The sequence below is a fragment of the Schistocerca piceifrons genome, chromosome X, assembly GCF_021461385.2.
Source record: "Schistocerca piceifrons isolate TAMUIC-IGC-003096 chromosome X, iqSchPice1.1, whole genome shotgun sequence".
Classification (NCBI taxonomy): Eukaryota; Metazoa; Arthropoda; class Insecta; order Orthoptera; family Acrididae; genus Schistocerca; species Schistocerca piceifrons.
Window position 1 is genome coordinate 216,139,766 of NC_060149.1, and position 18,076 is coordinate 216,157,841.

At 42.0% G+C, this 18,076-nt stretch overlaps 1 protein-coding gene across 4 annotated transcripts in view; it reads left to right on the forward strand.

The window, feature by feature from the left end:
• Positions 1 to 18,076, forward strand: part of LOC124723171 (inner nuclear membrane protein Man1) — a 349,300-nt gene that overhangs the window by 128,841 nt on the left and 202,383 nt on the right. For all 4 annotated transcript variants that reach the window (XR_007006525.1, XR_007006526.1, XM_047248368.1 and 1 more), the window contains exon 4: positions 11,372 to 11,412. Coding sequence is in view for 2 of the 4 variants with exons in the window: in XM_047248368.1 (XP_047104324.1) it covers positions 11,372 to 11,412 (41 nt within the window). In the remaining 2 variants the exon portion in view is untranslated. The remainder of the gene's footprint in view (positions 1 to 11,371; positions 11,413 to 18,076) is intronic.

Here is an 18,076-nt window from a genome sequence, read left to right on the forward strand (position 1 = left end):
TTGGTCAACATGTTATCTACAAAATAAATTTTTTTGTTCTACCTCTTGTCTTTCTTGGTGTTGCATTTATGGTGGCCAGCAGTGTACTTTACAACTTTCATTGACTATGAAAGCATCACTTGTTGCACATATTAACAAATTGTTCTCTTGAAGTATAATGTTCCACATTTACTAAAGTACAATTTCAACTGGCAAAATAATGTGCCATGTGGTATGTACGAACTCAACAAAGTTCATGCAAATACACGTGTTTTTTCATTCTTATACCTTTCAGATGTCGTGTGTTAAATAGTGTGACAAAAGTTGAAAGAAATATGTAATTAAAAAGAACTGAGCTGGAGTTGATCCACATGCCACAGATCCACTGATTATGGAGCTTGAACACTAATCACGTGACTGCCACCAGCTCATGCTCGGAGTCACAACGCATAGGCACATATTCGAGGTGTAAAATTTCTCTTGTGATTTTCTCTAAGTTGCCTAGGTAGTATGCTTTACTACTTGGGCCTTATGTTGTCCTAATGGACCACTAAAATGTATGAAGTTTGAAGTAAAACCGTGAAGCGAATGTCGTTGCCTCCCCACATCAGTTCAAATATTTCGTAATGTGGAAAAATCAGGCTTTCTGAAAGTCAAGAGTAGTTATTCATCTTAGAACACCACTGTAAACAGCTTTCTGTATAATATGAATTTGGAAGTTTGCATATCATAGTTTCTGAAATTGTCACTGATTTTTATGGAGGAGCTGTTCTACCTCAAGTCAGGTTAGTTTAATATAAAATATGCTGCAAAATTTTGTGTTACATTAAGCTAAATCATATGTATCTACAGTTTTGTGTATCAGTTCCTGGTACAGCTTTAAAATAGCATTAACTCATGCTTGCCTCCAGTCTCTGTAAGCTCTGGTGCTCCACTGGTGTACAGTACACAATCGTTAAAAGGTCGGTCACTTAATTATTCAGAAAGAGTTTCATTTCTGTCAATAATAGCAGTAAAAAATTTTTCATTGAAATGACCAATTCCTCATGACCATTGCCTCATCAGTTTATTAGATATAATTCTCTTATTTGTTGTGCAATGAAGCTTGACAAACTTCTTATCTTATACAGATCTGAAGATGGCAATGTATAGCCAAATGGCCATTATAACAACAAATTATATTGTAATCATTGACTGAAAGGATAGTGAAACTTTTAGAACATTGTCTCTCATACTTTCGGTCAGTTACATTTCATAATCTGTATAGAACCTAACAAGGACTCCTCCATAGTATGTGTACACACCCTTAAAAGATTGAATGAGAGTAAGTCCAGTTTAACTTACAGATTTTACATTCTAACCAAGTTAATCACAGAATATTGCACCAAGAATTCTAATAACAGTTCTGTTCTGTACTCCATATTCACACTCACTGTAGCCATCCTCATCTACCAACACATAACCCTATATTAATTTAATGTCATTAATTGCATTTCATTTCTGAAAAGATTTGTTAAACATTGCACAAATAGAAAAATATAGTCTCCTTCCATGGAACAATTGTTCAAAACGAAATTCAGTAAATATAAGGGGCAGTCAAGTGAAAAAGGGACATGTGGAAAAAGAAGTAAACTGTTTATTATTTCAAAAGTAATTGCCACTATTATTATTACATTTATCTCACTATGAGACAAGATTGTCGACACCTTCAGGGGAAAATGTTTGCTGTTACTTATGGAACCATGATTGTACACAGACATGCACCTCTTCATCCGAAGTAAATCAGCAGGCATGAATATCTTTCTGCAGGGCTCCAAAAAATGTGGATATTACAGGAGAGATAGATAGGACTATTTGGAGGATGCACAAGGGCTTCTCAGTACAACTTCTGCAGCATGCTCAAAACAGCTGTGGCAACTTGTTGGCAGAAAATCATGGTTCCATAGGCAACTATAAACATTTGGATGATGATGTGTTCTGGATGGAATATAAAGTGCTCAGGGATGATGATGATGATGATGATGATGATGATGATGATATGATGATGATGATGATGATGATGATGATGATGATGATCTCACACAGGAATTTGGTGAGATCTCTGTGGATAAGACACTCCAGTACCTTCAGGAGAAAGCACAGGCATGAAATAAGCCTATAGCTGTGGAGAAGTAGGAGGTCCTTATTGGGTTTAGGTAGGGTTATAACCTGTAAGTTTGCCAAGCAGTTGGGATGTAGGTTAGGGAGAGGTACTGGTTGCATGTAGTGGTGGGGTATGTGATTGTTGCATATAGTGGTGGGGTATGTGATTGTTGCATATAGTGGTGGGGTATGTGATTGTGGTAGCAGGTAAGTACTTCAGGTATGGCACACAGATCTTACCAGGACCAAGGGATTTATTGTTTTGTAGCCATCCAATGTAGGCATACAGAAGGTGCTTCGACACCAGTGTAAATTCTGTCTTGGCCTCTTTTCTGACTTGAGCAACCCGTCCAACTAATACTTCTTCCTGCCCATCTCTATTATCATCCATGATGACATGAGTTCGAAATTGTGATTCTAATGATGTTGCAATACTTCATCTTTTTTCTCATCTTTGTAAACTAATCGCATTTTCTCCTCAAAGTGACCTGTTTACCCTGGGAGTAGCCTACTGCACTTTCATGATAATGCTTGGTTCATGTCTTGTTCTGTGTCTTGAATCATTGTTCGCAGCAGAAGCCTCTATGCTTCTGTAGCTTTAGCTCACCTGGGCTTCCAGCCATCTAAGCAGACGAGAATTGGTGGGATCTCAGTATTACAGCCATTCCCTCCTCGTGTGCCATTTAATGACTATCAGTCCCAGGAGTCAGGGTGCACATCCCTAGGAAAAGGTTTGGTGGTCAGCCTAGTGCTCATCTCTCAAGCACAGGTCTGGAGGACATCTGTCAGATACTTGACTGCCTAACCCACATCGCTTTCAGTCTACATTTGTGATATGACGTACGGGTGGTGTCCTATGTGGGTGATATATTGTTCACAGTTAGTAACGTGCGTTGTTTCTGCCATCCTCTGGTTTGTGTCTTCAACATTGGCACATTCCAGGACAGCTGGGCTGTGGTCTTGAATCCAGCTCATAGTGAACTATTGCTGCAGCCCTCAAAGGCAGTCCCCTGCACAGGAAGATATCTAGGATATATGGCCTGAAAAGGCTTAGTAATGGATGTGAGTAGGCTCCTTAGTAGCAAATACCCATGTGGAGGGACCAGCCTCAGCAAACCACCTCAGTCTCCGCTTGCTGCCATTTTCGCTGCTGCATATTGATAATCTGGTGTCAAATCTTTCATCTCACAGGGATGACAACTCTACTGCCAGAAATGCTGAGGCAATTGACCCCATGGACCAAGTAACTATGAACCTTGAATTGATCAGTCAGCGATAGATGTGTCTCTGTGATAGAGGCAATATCTAGAGTGTGCCGGTCTAGAGACGACTGTAATTGAACTACTGTATCAGCAATGCCATAGACATTCTGATGTTGTATTAAAAAACTCTGAATTCAGTTAAAGTCCATCAACAAACAGTGCCATTGCAGCTTCTGCAAGAATCGTCACTTTTGTGAATCAGTCCTACACAGGGCAAACCAGTGACCATCAATATTATCACGTTCAGGTTGATCCTTGCAACAACAACCTGATCTCTGTAGACTCTAGCATTAGACTACAGAGATCGCTGCTGGTGCCTGGCACCTCCTGAGATGTTGGTTATGTGGGATGTGGAGTGACACTGGCAGCATCTCTGCTAGCTGTGGCCACCTGGGGTAGTGAGGGTAAACAGGGTTGGGAGCGGGCACACCTGTGACACTGCTGGAGAGATCATTGTGACAGTAGAGGTGGAGGGGGAAGCCCAACCATTCCACGGACGCGTAAGTACCAGAAACTGACAAAGCTGCAGTTTGAACTTTGCCTACTGCCAAGTTTTCTGTCCGGAAGTGACAGTAGCTGTGGTGGCTGCTTTCTATAGCCCCTGGTTCTGTTGCAATTTATGGTAAGCCTTGAAGTCATGGTAGTACGCTGAGTGTGAGCCGTTGCAGTGCAGATGTCTGTAGTGTTCCTCTCTGTTTTACATAGTTTCGTCAGGTGGTGGTCTGCCCACCTAATGAACTTGGGCTCTGTGCTACAATTCTTACTAGTATGGTTGAATTTCTGGCAACAGTGACACTGCCCAGGACCTTCAGGTTTGTCATACCTCTCTAACCTTAACCCGAAGCCGAGCAGATATCTTAGTCTAAACACCCTTTGTGCTTCATTGTTGTAGTTGTTTACAAGCACCGCCATGGAATTTGGCTCCTTCTTGTGGCTGTTCAATCCTTTTCCAGGCGGAGTGGGTTTCAAGAATTGCTGTACTGATGACAGCTTGAATCATTCCACAACTAGTGCCTCTTTTAACATCTTCTGCCCTTGCATCTATTTGTAGGATCTTTTGTTACTATCCTAAGTGCCTGTTTTGACTCCATTGAATACGAGTGGAATTTGGTCTCTCGGTCCTATAATTCTGCCCTTCTCTTTTGATAGTCCTCTATGGACTCGGCTTGTATTTTCGTAGTCCAATGATGGTAGACTGCTGTCAACTTCCACTTTATCCCTTCTTGCAAGTCCTTGACAAGAACTGTATTGCCCCTGGGTATAGGGATGGATCGTACCTACTGCTTCTTTTTCCTAACTACTTGTATATCACCCACAAATTTTGCATCCGCATTTTCTAGAGTAGGAAAAAAGTTAGCAGTTGGCACATTAGCTAGCACTTTCTCTATCCTATCTGTATCCTCTGTGTCCTTCCTGCTCTCATTGTTGATCAACCTACGCTCATTGTCAAAGCTGACCTATTCCTCTTGCACCAATGGTAACATTGCCATGTCAATGATAACTGTTGTTTGTGATGCCGTACTCGTGTTGCACGCGCTCTGAGGAGTGCTACAATGGACTGTGGTTTAGGGTTCCCTTGAAGACCGTGCCGAAAGTGAGCTCACAATCTGACATTTTGTTGTGGTGCTACTATGGGACATTGGTAGATGCTTAATTTTTACTTTTGTAACTAGATGGTAGATACACTATGTGATCAAAAGTATCTGGACGCACCCAAAACATAAGTTTTTCATATTAGGTACATTGTGCTGCCACCTACTGCCGGGTACTACATATCAGCAACCTCAGTAGTCATCAGACATCGTGAGACAGCAGAATGGGGCACTCCGCAGAACTCAAAGACTTCGAATGTGGTCATGTGATTGGGTGTCACTTGGGTCATACCTCTGTAGGGAAGATCTCCACACTCCTAAACATCCTAGGTTCACTGTTTATGATGTGATAATGACGTGGAAACTTGAAGGGACACATACAGCACAAAAGCGTACAGGCCGACCTCGTCTGTTGACTGACAGAGACCACTGACAGCTGAAGAGGGTCGTAATGTGTAATAGGCAGACATCTATCCAGAGTATCACAAAGGAATTCCAAACTGCATCAGGATCCACTGCAAGTACTATGACAGTTTGGCAGGATGTTAGAAAACTTGTATTTCATGGTCGAGCGGCTGCTCATAAGCCACACTTCATGCCAATAAATGCCAAATGACGCCTCAGTTGGTGTAAGGAGAGTAAACATTGGACGATTGAACAATGGAAAAATGTGTGGAGTGGTGAATCATGGTACACAATGTAGCGATCTGATGGCAGGGTGTGGGTATCGCAAATTACCGGTGAACGTCATCTGCCAGTGCGTATAGTGCCAACAATAAAATTTGGAGGCAGTGGTGTTATGGTGTGGTCATGTTTTCCATGGAGGGATCTTACACCTCTTGTTGTTTTGTGTGGCACTATCACAGCACAGGCCTACATTGATGTTTTAAGCATCTTCTTGCTTCCCACCGTTGAGCAATTTGGGGATAGCAATTGCATCTTTCAACACGATCGAGCACCTGTTCGTAATGCACGGCCTGTGGCAGAGTGGTTACATAACAATAACATCCCTGTAATGGATTGGCCTGCACAGAGTCCTGAACTGAATCCTATAGAACACCTTCAGGATGTTCTGAAATGCCGACTTCGAGCCAGGCCTCACTGACCGACATCAATACCTCTCCTCAATGCAGCACTCCATGAAGAATGGGCTGCCATTCCTCAAGAAACCTCCCAGCACCTGATTGAACGTATGCCTGCGAGAGTGGAAGCTGTCATCAAGGCTAAGGGAGGGCCAGCATCATACTGAATTCCAGCATTACCAATGGAGGGCACCACAAACTTGTAAGACATTTTCAGATAGGTGTCCATATACTTTTGATGACATAGTGTATCTACATGAGAGCCAGTTACTACACCTTGGCAAACATGAGTATATGTGACTTGGAAATAAACACCTAAGGGGGAGCAGAGAGGATGCCCCGTGGCAGTAAGGAATAAAATGGCATGGCAAGGGCAATGCCAAAACGAGCACTTGAGAAACATACCTTTACCTCCACCTTCTCCAGTAGAATGTGAATGCTATGACTGCAAGACGTGCACTTATAAGGCATGAAATCGACAACTGTGCAACAGATGTAGTTGTGAAGCGTGACAATTTGGTGTTGAAATAATCCGCTTGGGAGAGTCGTAAGGTGGCAATACAAAGTTGTCAAACTGTGAGGCAGTACACTCGGTACAACAGTTGCGTTGCATGTACCTACATCCCTCCTTTCTCTCGCTCTCTATATTATATAAACTTTCTGTGTAGGAAAGTGGATATTACCACTTGAATTAAAGCACTCATTTTAGTAGTGACTTTGCAGCCAATACTTGAAATTTATGGATGCGTTATTTGCTCTTATTGCACATGGTACATGGAATGACTTTTTCCTTTTTTATGGTATTCTCCCCTAGTGTCAGTTCAGTGGGGGAGACAGAACCACCAAGCACATCTTCTACCCCAACTCGTATTCTTTGGGGAACCTTTACCCGCACACTTCATCCTGCTACTCTACCCTCGCATGTGTGTGTCCTGTAAATTCTTATATTGACTTTCTTAGTTAACTGTTCTTTTTAAACTGTCTTTTGTGATAGCATCGGAGCACTTGACCCAACTCTATTAGTATTAATTGCAAAACTCCTCTATTGGATTGTCAATTATCAGGATAAATGAACAAATAACCACAGTGTTGAGTCCCTTGGAAACCTCATTCACTACTGCCATGGGTAAGTCATTGAATGTCAGGTGCTACAAAACATGACACATTGTGCACCAACTGGCCTGTTCATTTCATAGCATTGTGACCATCACAAAAACTTTGTGTGTGCATGAATGGGCATAGAACAACTTTCGGCCTTGGACAGCCAGTACCCAGTTGCTGAGCATGCTTCCTACAGCATGTGTCAAGTGACCTGAGTGCTTGTTACATCACACTCGCTATATAGATGCTTCGACTCTGGAGATGGTAACTTCCCTGCAACAAATTCTGACATCCCTACACCATCCTAGTCTTAACCTCAGTTAACATATAATGTCTCCCCTCTTTCATTTTTAATCAGTATTATTTTTTTAAATTCCATTTTTAATTTTTCACTTCCCCCATCACCCAAACTCTGGTTTTATCTTGTCATTTTCCTCTTAGGTTTGAATTCCACTATTCATTTCATCTCTCTTCTTCTTAATCTCTCTTTACTTCTCACTCTGTCCTCATATCACCTCTGCACTTAGGCAGGAATAGTGTTTACTAATGTACTGTCTGTGACTTTTTGCCCACTCTGAAACTCGAACGAAGGAAGGAAGTAAAGTTCCAAATGTTTGAATAGTTTTTTTATTTTTGTGTGTGTCAATCGGCAGTATTAAGAATTTCTTCTAATGCCAATAACTATTGTCCAGCCATTCTGTCTCGTAATTTAGAATGCTACTTTCATGTCATTGTATGTTTTCTTCAATATTTTGTGTGAGGCAGCTGTGCTGCTTGACGTTACTGATTTTTTTTTTTTTCCCCCCCCTTCAGAAAGACTTTTGTGTTCCCCCAATATCCCCTATGCAAATTGCTGTCATGTAGCTTCAGCTTTAAAAATGAGTTGCTGAAGATATTTTTCAGTTCAGATTTCTTTTGTATTATGTAGAGTGAATATATAAAAAAAATTAAAACTGAGAAACAAACTGCTGTATTTAATTTGGCTTATCACTCTTGTTACATTCCTTGGAAAAGTAGTGGAGGGCAGCGGTAGAAGAGGGAGAGTCAATGCTGGAATTATTTTACCTCTTTCAGCATAGACAGTTGTCAGTCCAGTACTAAAAAATGCTGAACTCTGGTGAAGTAATGATCTACAATGAAAAAGCACAGTTGTTAATGACTCTGCAGCAGTCATGAGACTGGAAGTAATATATATTTTATGCACTATAAAAAAAAAGTTTAGTATTCAGAAACATAAATTAGATAATGTTTATTCTCACCCCTCTAGATTTATTTGAGAGTACCCATTGACTATCACGTATGTGTGTGTAATCACCATGTAAATAACTGCGTATGTAACTGCAGAAAGTGAGTTTTTTGTAATGCATTTATGAAGATAGTACTTATGACTAATGTTTTGATAGTTTTTGTATTTTTGGTAACACTAAAAGAGCAAGCATTAACTACATTACATTTGTGGAAATAATATGTTAAGTGAAGCAACTCAGTGTTTTTTGGGGGAAAAAGAGAGTTTTGTGGTGGGGTAAGTGTACACAAATTTTGCATGAGAGTATGTGGGAAGTCCTGGAAGTAAGCCAGAGATATAAACATTTTACTGTAGTTAAAGCATGTGCTGGTCTCAAAAATGCATCTCTCAAAATGATTTTACATTAATTTATCCATAAATAGTAGTTTTCCAAGGGTACAGCAATATGTACGTGTGCCGCATTGAGTGGGGCAAGTGGACACTTGTGAGTAAACTTGCTCCTTTGAGAAAAAGATCGTGAAACAATCTCTAACTTTGGAAAATTGAGGCTAAAATATTGTTTTGAAAGATACAACTTCTCATTGCATAATAAACATTCAAATACCAACATTTATATGTAAATATGAAATAATACATAAACTCAAATGCAGATATTTGGTAACAAAACTTGAATAAATGATAGACAACATTATACGAAGTTAACACTGTAATGAGGCACTGTACCTACTCAGGTCATCTCGAAATCCAAATGCATCTCTGAATTCACTCCAGCTAGATTGCAGTGCATGTGAAAGTTTCTTCCACAATGTCGTCCTCATGAAAAAACACATCCCCTATTGTCTTGATAAACTGAAGTGTTTTAGGAATCCTTTTATTGAAAAATTCTTCCAAACCTGCTTGATTGACAAATTACAAAATCACCTTTTTGTATAGGCCTAATCAATGTGGACATGCCACTGTCATGTCTCAGATTCTGACAAAAAATTCCAGTTGCACGTGTTTTCACTTTTATAAAGGAACATTGTACTGGACTCTTTGGAAGAAGAATTAGACAATGTTAGTTATCTTTTCCCTGCAGTTTTAGATTTTTGTTTCTTAGCCTTGGACCCTACATCTGCTCTTTGCATCTTCTCATTAGCTGCATCCTCTTCCACTTTAATTACTTGTTACAACTTTTGTCTGTGTGGAGTTGATGTCAGGTGGGTTGATTTCGAACCTTTCCTAGATTGTTTCCTTGCTTTTTGGATATGAGGAATAGGAATGATGTCTGACAGTGATGTGTGACTACTTGAAGGAAATGATATTCCAGATTGAGGACTCACTGGTGGCATGAAGTAGTCTCTGAAGAAGCAGCAGATGGTGCCTACAGTTGCTCCTTGAGCCACATACACTTGCCTCATTTTTTTATTTATCATATGTTCGATTTCTTCAAACTTACAAGTATTCACCTTCAGGTAATTAGAGTCTCTAGTGAACAGGAACATCGTAAGATGTTAACACTAAATTAATGAGATCAGTCCAGTTTAATTACTATGCAAAAAGTAGAAATAAAGTTGTACAAAGACTACAGTGAAGATGAGAAAAACAGAACTTACTTCATATTATGATGTGCACATGCTGACTGGTGCTCAGGCACTGTTCTTTCTCATTTGACAGTACTGCCAAACTAGTAATGCTGCATTGCTGCCAACCAAAATGTTCGGAACTGAGATGTGACAATACCTACATTTACCTCAATGCATACACTTGCCCCCAACTACTCTCTAGATATTTGTACCAAATCATTGATAACACTGTGATGGTTTCTGTTGACCTACTACCATAAGCAAATGTCAGGATGGATTTAGACCCTTCCTATCTCATCCTCCATCCACTTCCACACCACCCCAAAAAGTACACACTCCTCATTCATTTGAGTGATCCTGTAGTAAAACCTTGCCTATGCATATTTCTGGTACTATATTCTCCAGTCTCTCTGGAAAAACATATGTGATCGAGAGGATGTCACCCTGTAAGAAAACACACATAATCTGTCAACTGACCTGTAAGTTTGGTCCAGCATTTTACATTGACATGTCAGCTTTGAATACATTGGTTAGAAATACAAACTGCTTTAGCAACCGCTCATATACTGATGCTGATAAGATGTGGTTCATATCAGTAGTGACTTTGGTATGTGTTTCACCAGATGAACCATTTTCAGTTGGATACCAACTCCTAACATTTGTACTTCCAAAGTCCATTTATGGGCTCTGGTGCTATTAGAAAGTCTACTGTTTTCTACTTTTTGTTTTCATTGTTTAACTTCAGTTATATATATATATATATATATATTTTACACGATTGCATTTACCTACTGCCATCTTTTTATCTTTTCCTTCTTAATGCCTATTTTACCATATGGGCCTCTTTGAACCATATTTATTTCTGCTTTCCGGATGTTATGTATCTTCTTTTTGCAGTTAGGCAGCATTACAGTACTTCTTGAGTTTAGCACTCACATTAGACCTACTGATACAAATAGCTCTTGGTAGTTCTCTAGTACTTCTCTTGACCACCTATACTGCTTCCACTTTCCTTCTTTATATTGGCTATTATCCCCTACCTCCTGATTAAGGGATTTTTAAAAATAAGAAAGCTGAAACCTTTTTCTCTTTTAAAATTGTGTGTCTTGAACCTGCTTGAATTTTTCCTGTATCAGTGGCTGCTAAATAGATGAGTGTCTTCTTTCTCAAATTGTATTCAGGATATTGTTTAGGTATAGACTTCAGAGAATAGAGAAATCTGTTCCTTTTATCATGAGTTGTGACAAGTGAGAGGTGTTGGTAGTAGACTGCATAAATATTCCACTTTGCAACTTCTGTCAGTTGTGTGACTTGGTTATTCTCCTAGTAACATATAATGCATAACAAACATGAACGTTATTGTCATGTCATCTTACAGTGATTTGTGTTTAAATTTTTGCAGGAAACAATTACCCCATCTGTTCAAACCAAGCAGGTCCCTTGGTGAGTAAACATTCTCTGGATCATTTTTATCCTTTGATGTGGTGTATATCTTTTTAAGTTCATTCTTAGATTCAGTCTTAACTGCATGTGTGTGAATGTTACTCTATAAGGGCAGTTAAGGGAAAAGTGTTGAAGACTTGAGATGTGGTAGTTTTAGTGATTTATGAAGTGTGTAACATAGTGGAAATGAGTAACCATGTCCATATAGAAAATGTTAATGCAAAATGACCATTTTACATTCAGCTACCAACATAGTAGTAAATTACAAAACATCAGCAACAACAATAATAAAAAAATTATTTTGTTTCACTTAGGAAACATAGTTACATAGTATCCTGGTGTGTTACCATTCATTTGAACACTGCACAGTGCTGTGTTAAATAAACTAATGGTTCGCGGAACCATTTAGGTCTCATTACCTCTTGTTAAATTTCTGTAGCCTACTTTTTATTTGTTTCATTTTGTCTTTCACAGATACATGTGTTCTTGTTTCCATCATTCTGTGTACAGAATACTTCACTTATGTTCTAGGACCTTGTCCACAAAATGTTAATTCAATAAGACTCTGGGTCCTTACTTCTTGTTCAGCAGAATCTTGCCTGTCTCCATGTGCAAGGTTGCAGAATTGCAGTTTTGCAGCAACTGTCAACTTCAATGTAGCTTACTGAAACCACAGTGGTGGAAAATTGTTTATTGATGTGATTTTGTCAGTGTGTGGTGTGTTGTACAACCTGATGGATCCACAGCAGCTTTTGTTGGAAGGACCACATAAAACAATAGTAGGAAAAGCAGTGCCAGACAGAGATTCATAGGAAGAATCTGAAGAAAATGTCTCATCCACAGAGGAAGTGGCTTACATTGCACTTGTTTGACCAATTTTTGAATTTTTTCATCAGCCTGGGATCTTTATGAGGTAGGGCTGTAGAAAGAGATGGAGAAGATCCAACGACGAGCTGTGCGTTTAATCGTGGACATGCTTAGTAGGCATGAGAGCATTACAGAGACGCTTAACAAACTTCAGTGGCAGACATTACAAGAGAGGTGGTGTTCATCACAGAAAGGTTTAGTGTCTACTATTGAAATTTTCAGTGAGCACTTTCTGAGAAAAATTGCACAACATATTACTTCCTCCCACACAAATCTCGCCGAATGACCTTGACAAGAAAATTCGAGGTAATACAGCAGTGCACTGGCAATCTTTCTTCCTGCATGCCATTTGCAAGAGGTAGGGGGGGGGGGGGGGCATTTGCAAGAGGTGTGGGGGGGGAATTTGCAAGTGGTATGGGGGAGGGGGGGGGTCATGGTGGCAGGGGATGATCAGCCACATACTCTTTGGGAGCTTTTGGTGTATGAGGAGGATGCAGATGTAGATAAGCAAGCAACTGTCCGCTCCAAGAATGGCCACCACCAAACTGTGGTAAACCTCAAACTTGACCATAAAGTTGCCGAAGATGATGCACACCACAACAATAATGGCTTCAACAATTGCTTCACTACACAACCCATTTGAACATTCCATTCCAGCATAATTTTCTCTGCATTATGCCCTTGGCAATTCTCTCTCCAACATGTCCTGCACTTTCACAATCCCCCTGGCCTCCTAACTTGTACCTTACCTTCACCATTCTTTCCCTTTCCACATCACATACTGCCTTCCCCCCACCCTCTCCCTCCCTCCCACTCTCCCTCCCTCCCACTCTCCCTCCCTCCCACTCTCCCTCCCTCCCACTCTCCCTCCCTCCCACTCTCCCTCCCTCCCACTCTCCCTGCCTCCCACTCTCCCTGCCTCCCACTCTCCCTGCCTCCCACTCTCCCTGCCTCCCACTCTCCCTGCCTCCCACTCTCCCTGCCTCCCACTCTCCCTGCCTCCCACTCTCCCTGCCTCCCACTCTCCCTGCCTCCCACTCTCCCTGCCTCCCACTCTCCCTGCCTCCCACTCTCCCTGCCTCCCACTCTCCCTGCCTCCCACTCTCCCTGCCTCCCACTCTCCCTGCCTCCCACTCTCCCTGCCTCCCACTCTCCCTCCCTCCCACTCTCCCTCCCTCCCACTCTCCCTCCCTCCCACTCTCACTCCCTCCCACTCTCACTCCCTCCCACTCTCACTCCCTCCCTCCCACCCTCCCTCCCTCCCTCCCACTCTCCCTCCCTCCCTCCCACTCTCCCTCCCTCCCTCCCACTCTCCCTCCCTCCCTCCCTCCCACTCTCCCTCCCTCCCTCCCTCCCACTCTCCCTCCCTCCCTCCCTCCCACTCTCCCTCCCTCCCTCCCTCCCTCCCTCCCTCCCACTCTCCCTCCCTCCCTCCCTCCCACTCTCCCTCCCTCCCTCCCTCCCTCCCACTCTCCCTCCCTCCCTCCCTCCCTCCCACTCTCCCTCCCTCCCTCCCTCCCTCCCACTCTCCCTCCCTCCCTCCCTCCCACTCTCCCTCCCTCCCTCACTCCCACTCTCCCTCCCTCCCTCACTCCCACTCTCCCTCCCTCCCTCCCTCCCTCCCACTCTCCCTCCCTCCCTCCCTCCCTCCCACTCTCCCTCCCTCCCTCCCTCCCACTCTCCCTCCCTCCCTCACTCCCACTCTCCCTCCCTCACTCACTCCCACTCTCCCTCCCTCACTCACTCCCACTCTCCCTCCCTCACTCACTCCCACTCTCCCTCACTCACTCCCACTCTCCCTCACTCACTCCCACTCTCCCTCACTCACTCCCACTCTCCCTCCCTCACTCCCACTCTCTCTCCCTCACTCCCACTCTCTCTCCCTCACTCCCACTCTCCCTCACTCCCACTCTCCCTCACTCCCACTCTCCCCCTCTCCCACTCTCCCCCTCTCCCACTCTCCCTCTAGCCCTCTCCGCCTCTCTCTGCCCCCTCTCCGCCCCCCTCTCCCCCGGTCTCTCTCCCACGTCTCTGTCCCCGCCGCCCGCTGTCCCCACCGCCCCCCTTCCTCCCTTACTCACTCCCCTCTCAGTTCCTTTTTCCCCCACCATGTTCCTCCCCTCCCCTCCCCTCCCTCCCTCCGTGTCCCTTAGGTTCTCTGCCCTCTGAGCTGCTTTCATCTTGTTGTGCAGCCACAGAGTCATCTGGCGAAAGACTTCCCTATGCTACCCTACTTCCCTCTTTTTTGTCTTGCGCATCCTTCTCTACGGCCTCCCAACTCCAGACAACTGCTTTCAGTAAATGATATTCAATAATCAGTCCCGCTGCTACTGCAAACATGTACATTTGAGTGTCTGTGTAATTGTGTATGTGAATGTGTGTGCTCTTAGTAGAAAAAGAGCAAAAGCTTGAAATCTGGTGTTAACTGTTTTATGTTACGTGTTCCTGTGTGCCATATACCAGTCCTCTTTGGGTAAGTGGTTTCCTTCCACTTATTTTGTGTGTTTTTCCATCCAGGAATTTCCATTATTGTTACATACAGTAAAGTTAGCTATATAATTAAAAGTTTAACAGCAAAGCCTTGAGAACTTTTTTGACAGATGATAATTAAGATTTTGTTGGTGCCTGGAAACAAAAATCAGCTTCCACAGTTTCATTGTAGAGTTAGAGGATTAAGATCCATCACTGGTCGCCATTTGCAGTCAGAGTCTGCTGTGAGAGATGCCTTTGTGTGTCAACTACATCTAATGGCAGTGTTGACCAGTTTGAGAAAGGCACATGACAGAATTTGGAGACACCACATCTTTGCTATGCTACTTGAGTCTCATAAGGCAATGTGCCTATTTTTATTGAGAACTTTTGTATCACATTGACTATTCTGCATCAAAGGAGGTGCGACCCTTAATACACGACGTATACAAGACAACATGCCCACAGAATTCTATCTTGAGTGCCACTCTCTTAACAGGTGCAATAATTGATAATTTCAGTTTATACTGTAATCATGCATCACTATGTACAGTGGTACATCAACTCCAGGCTGTGATACAGAAAACACAGATTTGGGCCCAGAATTATGATCCATAGTTTTGCACTCCCATAGAATTATATTTGCCCACCCACACCCTGAATTATATTTAGATAACCACCACTAGAAGTTACACAATTTTTGATTTTGTTCTGCAGTCAGCCGCAGATGCTGGTTCTCTAAATTTTCTCAATAGCACCTCACGAAAAGATCGTTGTCATCCCTGCAGGGATTCCCCTATTGAGTTCATGAAGCATCTCAGTAGTACATTTGTGTTGATCAAACCTACTGGTAAGAAATCTAGCAGCATAACTGTGAATCGCTTCGATGTCTTCCTTTAATCCGACCTTTTGGGGACTCGAAACATTCTAGCAGTACTCAAGAAAGAGTGTCATTCTCCTTCGTAGATGAGCTACACTTTTCTAGTATTGTCCCAGTAAACCAAAGTCAATAATTTGTTTTCCCTGCTATTCTCTTCATGTGCTCATTCCATTTCATATTGCTTTACTATATAATGCATAGATATTTAATGAACATGACTTTGTCAAGCATCACTAATATGTTTTTGAAGATTACAGGATTGTTTTTGCTACTCATGTGTGTTAGCTTAAATTTTTCTGGATTTAGAGTAAGCTGCCATTCATTGCACCAAACATAAATTAGGTCTAAGTCATCCTGTAACCTCCTACAATCAGTCAGCGACAATATTTTCCTGTACGCTACAGCATCTTCAACAGAGTCCAGTTTGCTCAGTTTGCTGCTCCTCCCATCTGTCAAGTCATTTATGTCTGTAGGGACCAAGAGCAGTTCTTTCACTCTTTCCTGGGGCACTCCTGACAATACTCTTGCCTGTGATGAACACTAGCTGTCCTGGACAGCATAGTGGGTTTTATTACTTAAAAAGTCTTCTAGTCATGCACATATTTGGGAGTGTAGTCTTTATGCTTGTATCTTCGTTAAGTCTGCATTGAGGCACTGTTTCAAACACTTTCCAGAAATATAGGAATGTGCAATCTGTCTGTTGCCCTTCATTCATGATTCACAGGATATTGTGCGAGAAAAGGGCAAGCTGGGTTTCCCACGAGCAATGTTGTCTACAGACACAGTGCTTTCTAAATCCATGCTGATTTGTGGTCAGAAGCTTTTCTGTCTCGACAAAATTAATTATATTTGAATTTTGAATATTCTGAAGAATTCTGCAGCGTACTGATGGTAAGGATTTGGCACATTCTTTCACCCTTCTTATATACAGGAGTCACCAGATCTTTCTTCCAGTTGAGTGAGAGATTCGTGATAAATGCAAGCTAAGTAAGAAGCCAGTGCTGCAGAGTGCTCTTTATATAACTGAAATGAGATTCCATCCAAACTTTGTGGCTTATTTATTTTCAACTCCGTCAGTTGCTTCCCTTCACTAGGAATGCCTATGTCCTCCATACAGGAGTCTGTGAAAGGTCATATGATGGTATGTTTGTATGATCCTCCTGCATCCATGATTTCTTAAACACAAAAATGAAAACTTCAGCATTCCTATCACTGTCTTCAGTTCCCATCCCATTCTGGTCACTATGTGACTGAATCAGAATTTTCTCTTGTTCTCAGTAAGATCTTTCACTAAAGTATTGCAATGGAAGTTGTCACCATCTTCGCACATCAGTTTATCTGAGTCTGGCACAATGTCTGTTTCCTCAGCATATTCCAAATTTTGTTATTAAACCACAGTGTGCCTTTTCCATCCTTAATCCAATTACTCAGCACACACTTCCTAAGAGTGTCAGTTTGGGTGTTGCCTGTAATTCCTCATCATCCGTAATCTTTGAACAAAATGATGTCCATTCATTGTTTAGCAACTGATTATCGGCTTTTTCGAGCATAAAATGCCTCTAACCTTTGTGATGGATTTATTAACTTCAGTAACCATTGTAAAATGTGAACTTTCATGGTCGGAAATGTCACAATTAATAAAATATTCTGGGCTATTATGCTGTAATTGGATGGCTTTCCCATTAAAACCTAATGTTTTGTCCCCATCTGCGGAGTACATTTTCAAGGGGGCTCATAGCTTCTTTGAGTGTCCAGTTCATACTGTGGCTCACTACTGACTCATTTGCAGAGGACATTTTCTTTAAGTGTCCGCTTCACACCTTGGCTCACTGCTGAACTGCGAGCCAAGGTGTGAGTGAGACACTCAAAGAAGCTACAATCCCCCTTGAAAATGTCATCCGCAGATGGAGACAAAACGTTAGTCTTTAATGTGAGATATGTCTGACCACGGCATAATAGCTTGGAATATTTTATTAATTTAGTAACCATTGTCATTTTGATACCATGATCACTAATCCTTTAGTCTGTATTTACACTGTTGTTAAGGTCAGCCTGTTTGTAGTTAAAAGGCATAAAATATTTGCATTGCATGTGGTTGTTGAACTAGCCACCCAAGACAATTTTCGGAAAAATTGCTTATAACTACTTCGAAAGACTATCCACCCATACTACCTGCAGCTAATCCATAGGTGTCCCAGAGTATACTAACTAGATTAAAGATGCCCCCAACTAATCTTGCACGATTTGGGAACTTCCACACTATTGAGCAGAGACTTTCTTTGAATGATTCTACAACTGTTACATCAGAACTGGATGGTTGACAAAAATGTCTGATGATTAACTTGAGTTGACACTGTGTGTGTGGCGCATAGGGCAGCAGCACCACACACATCGGGTCTCTTACACAATCAGAAAATTTTGAAAATACTGTACAGTGCCAACAACTTT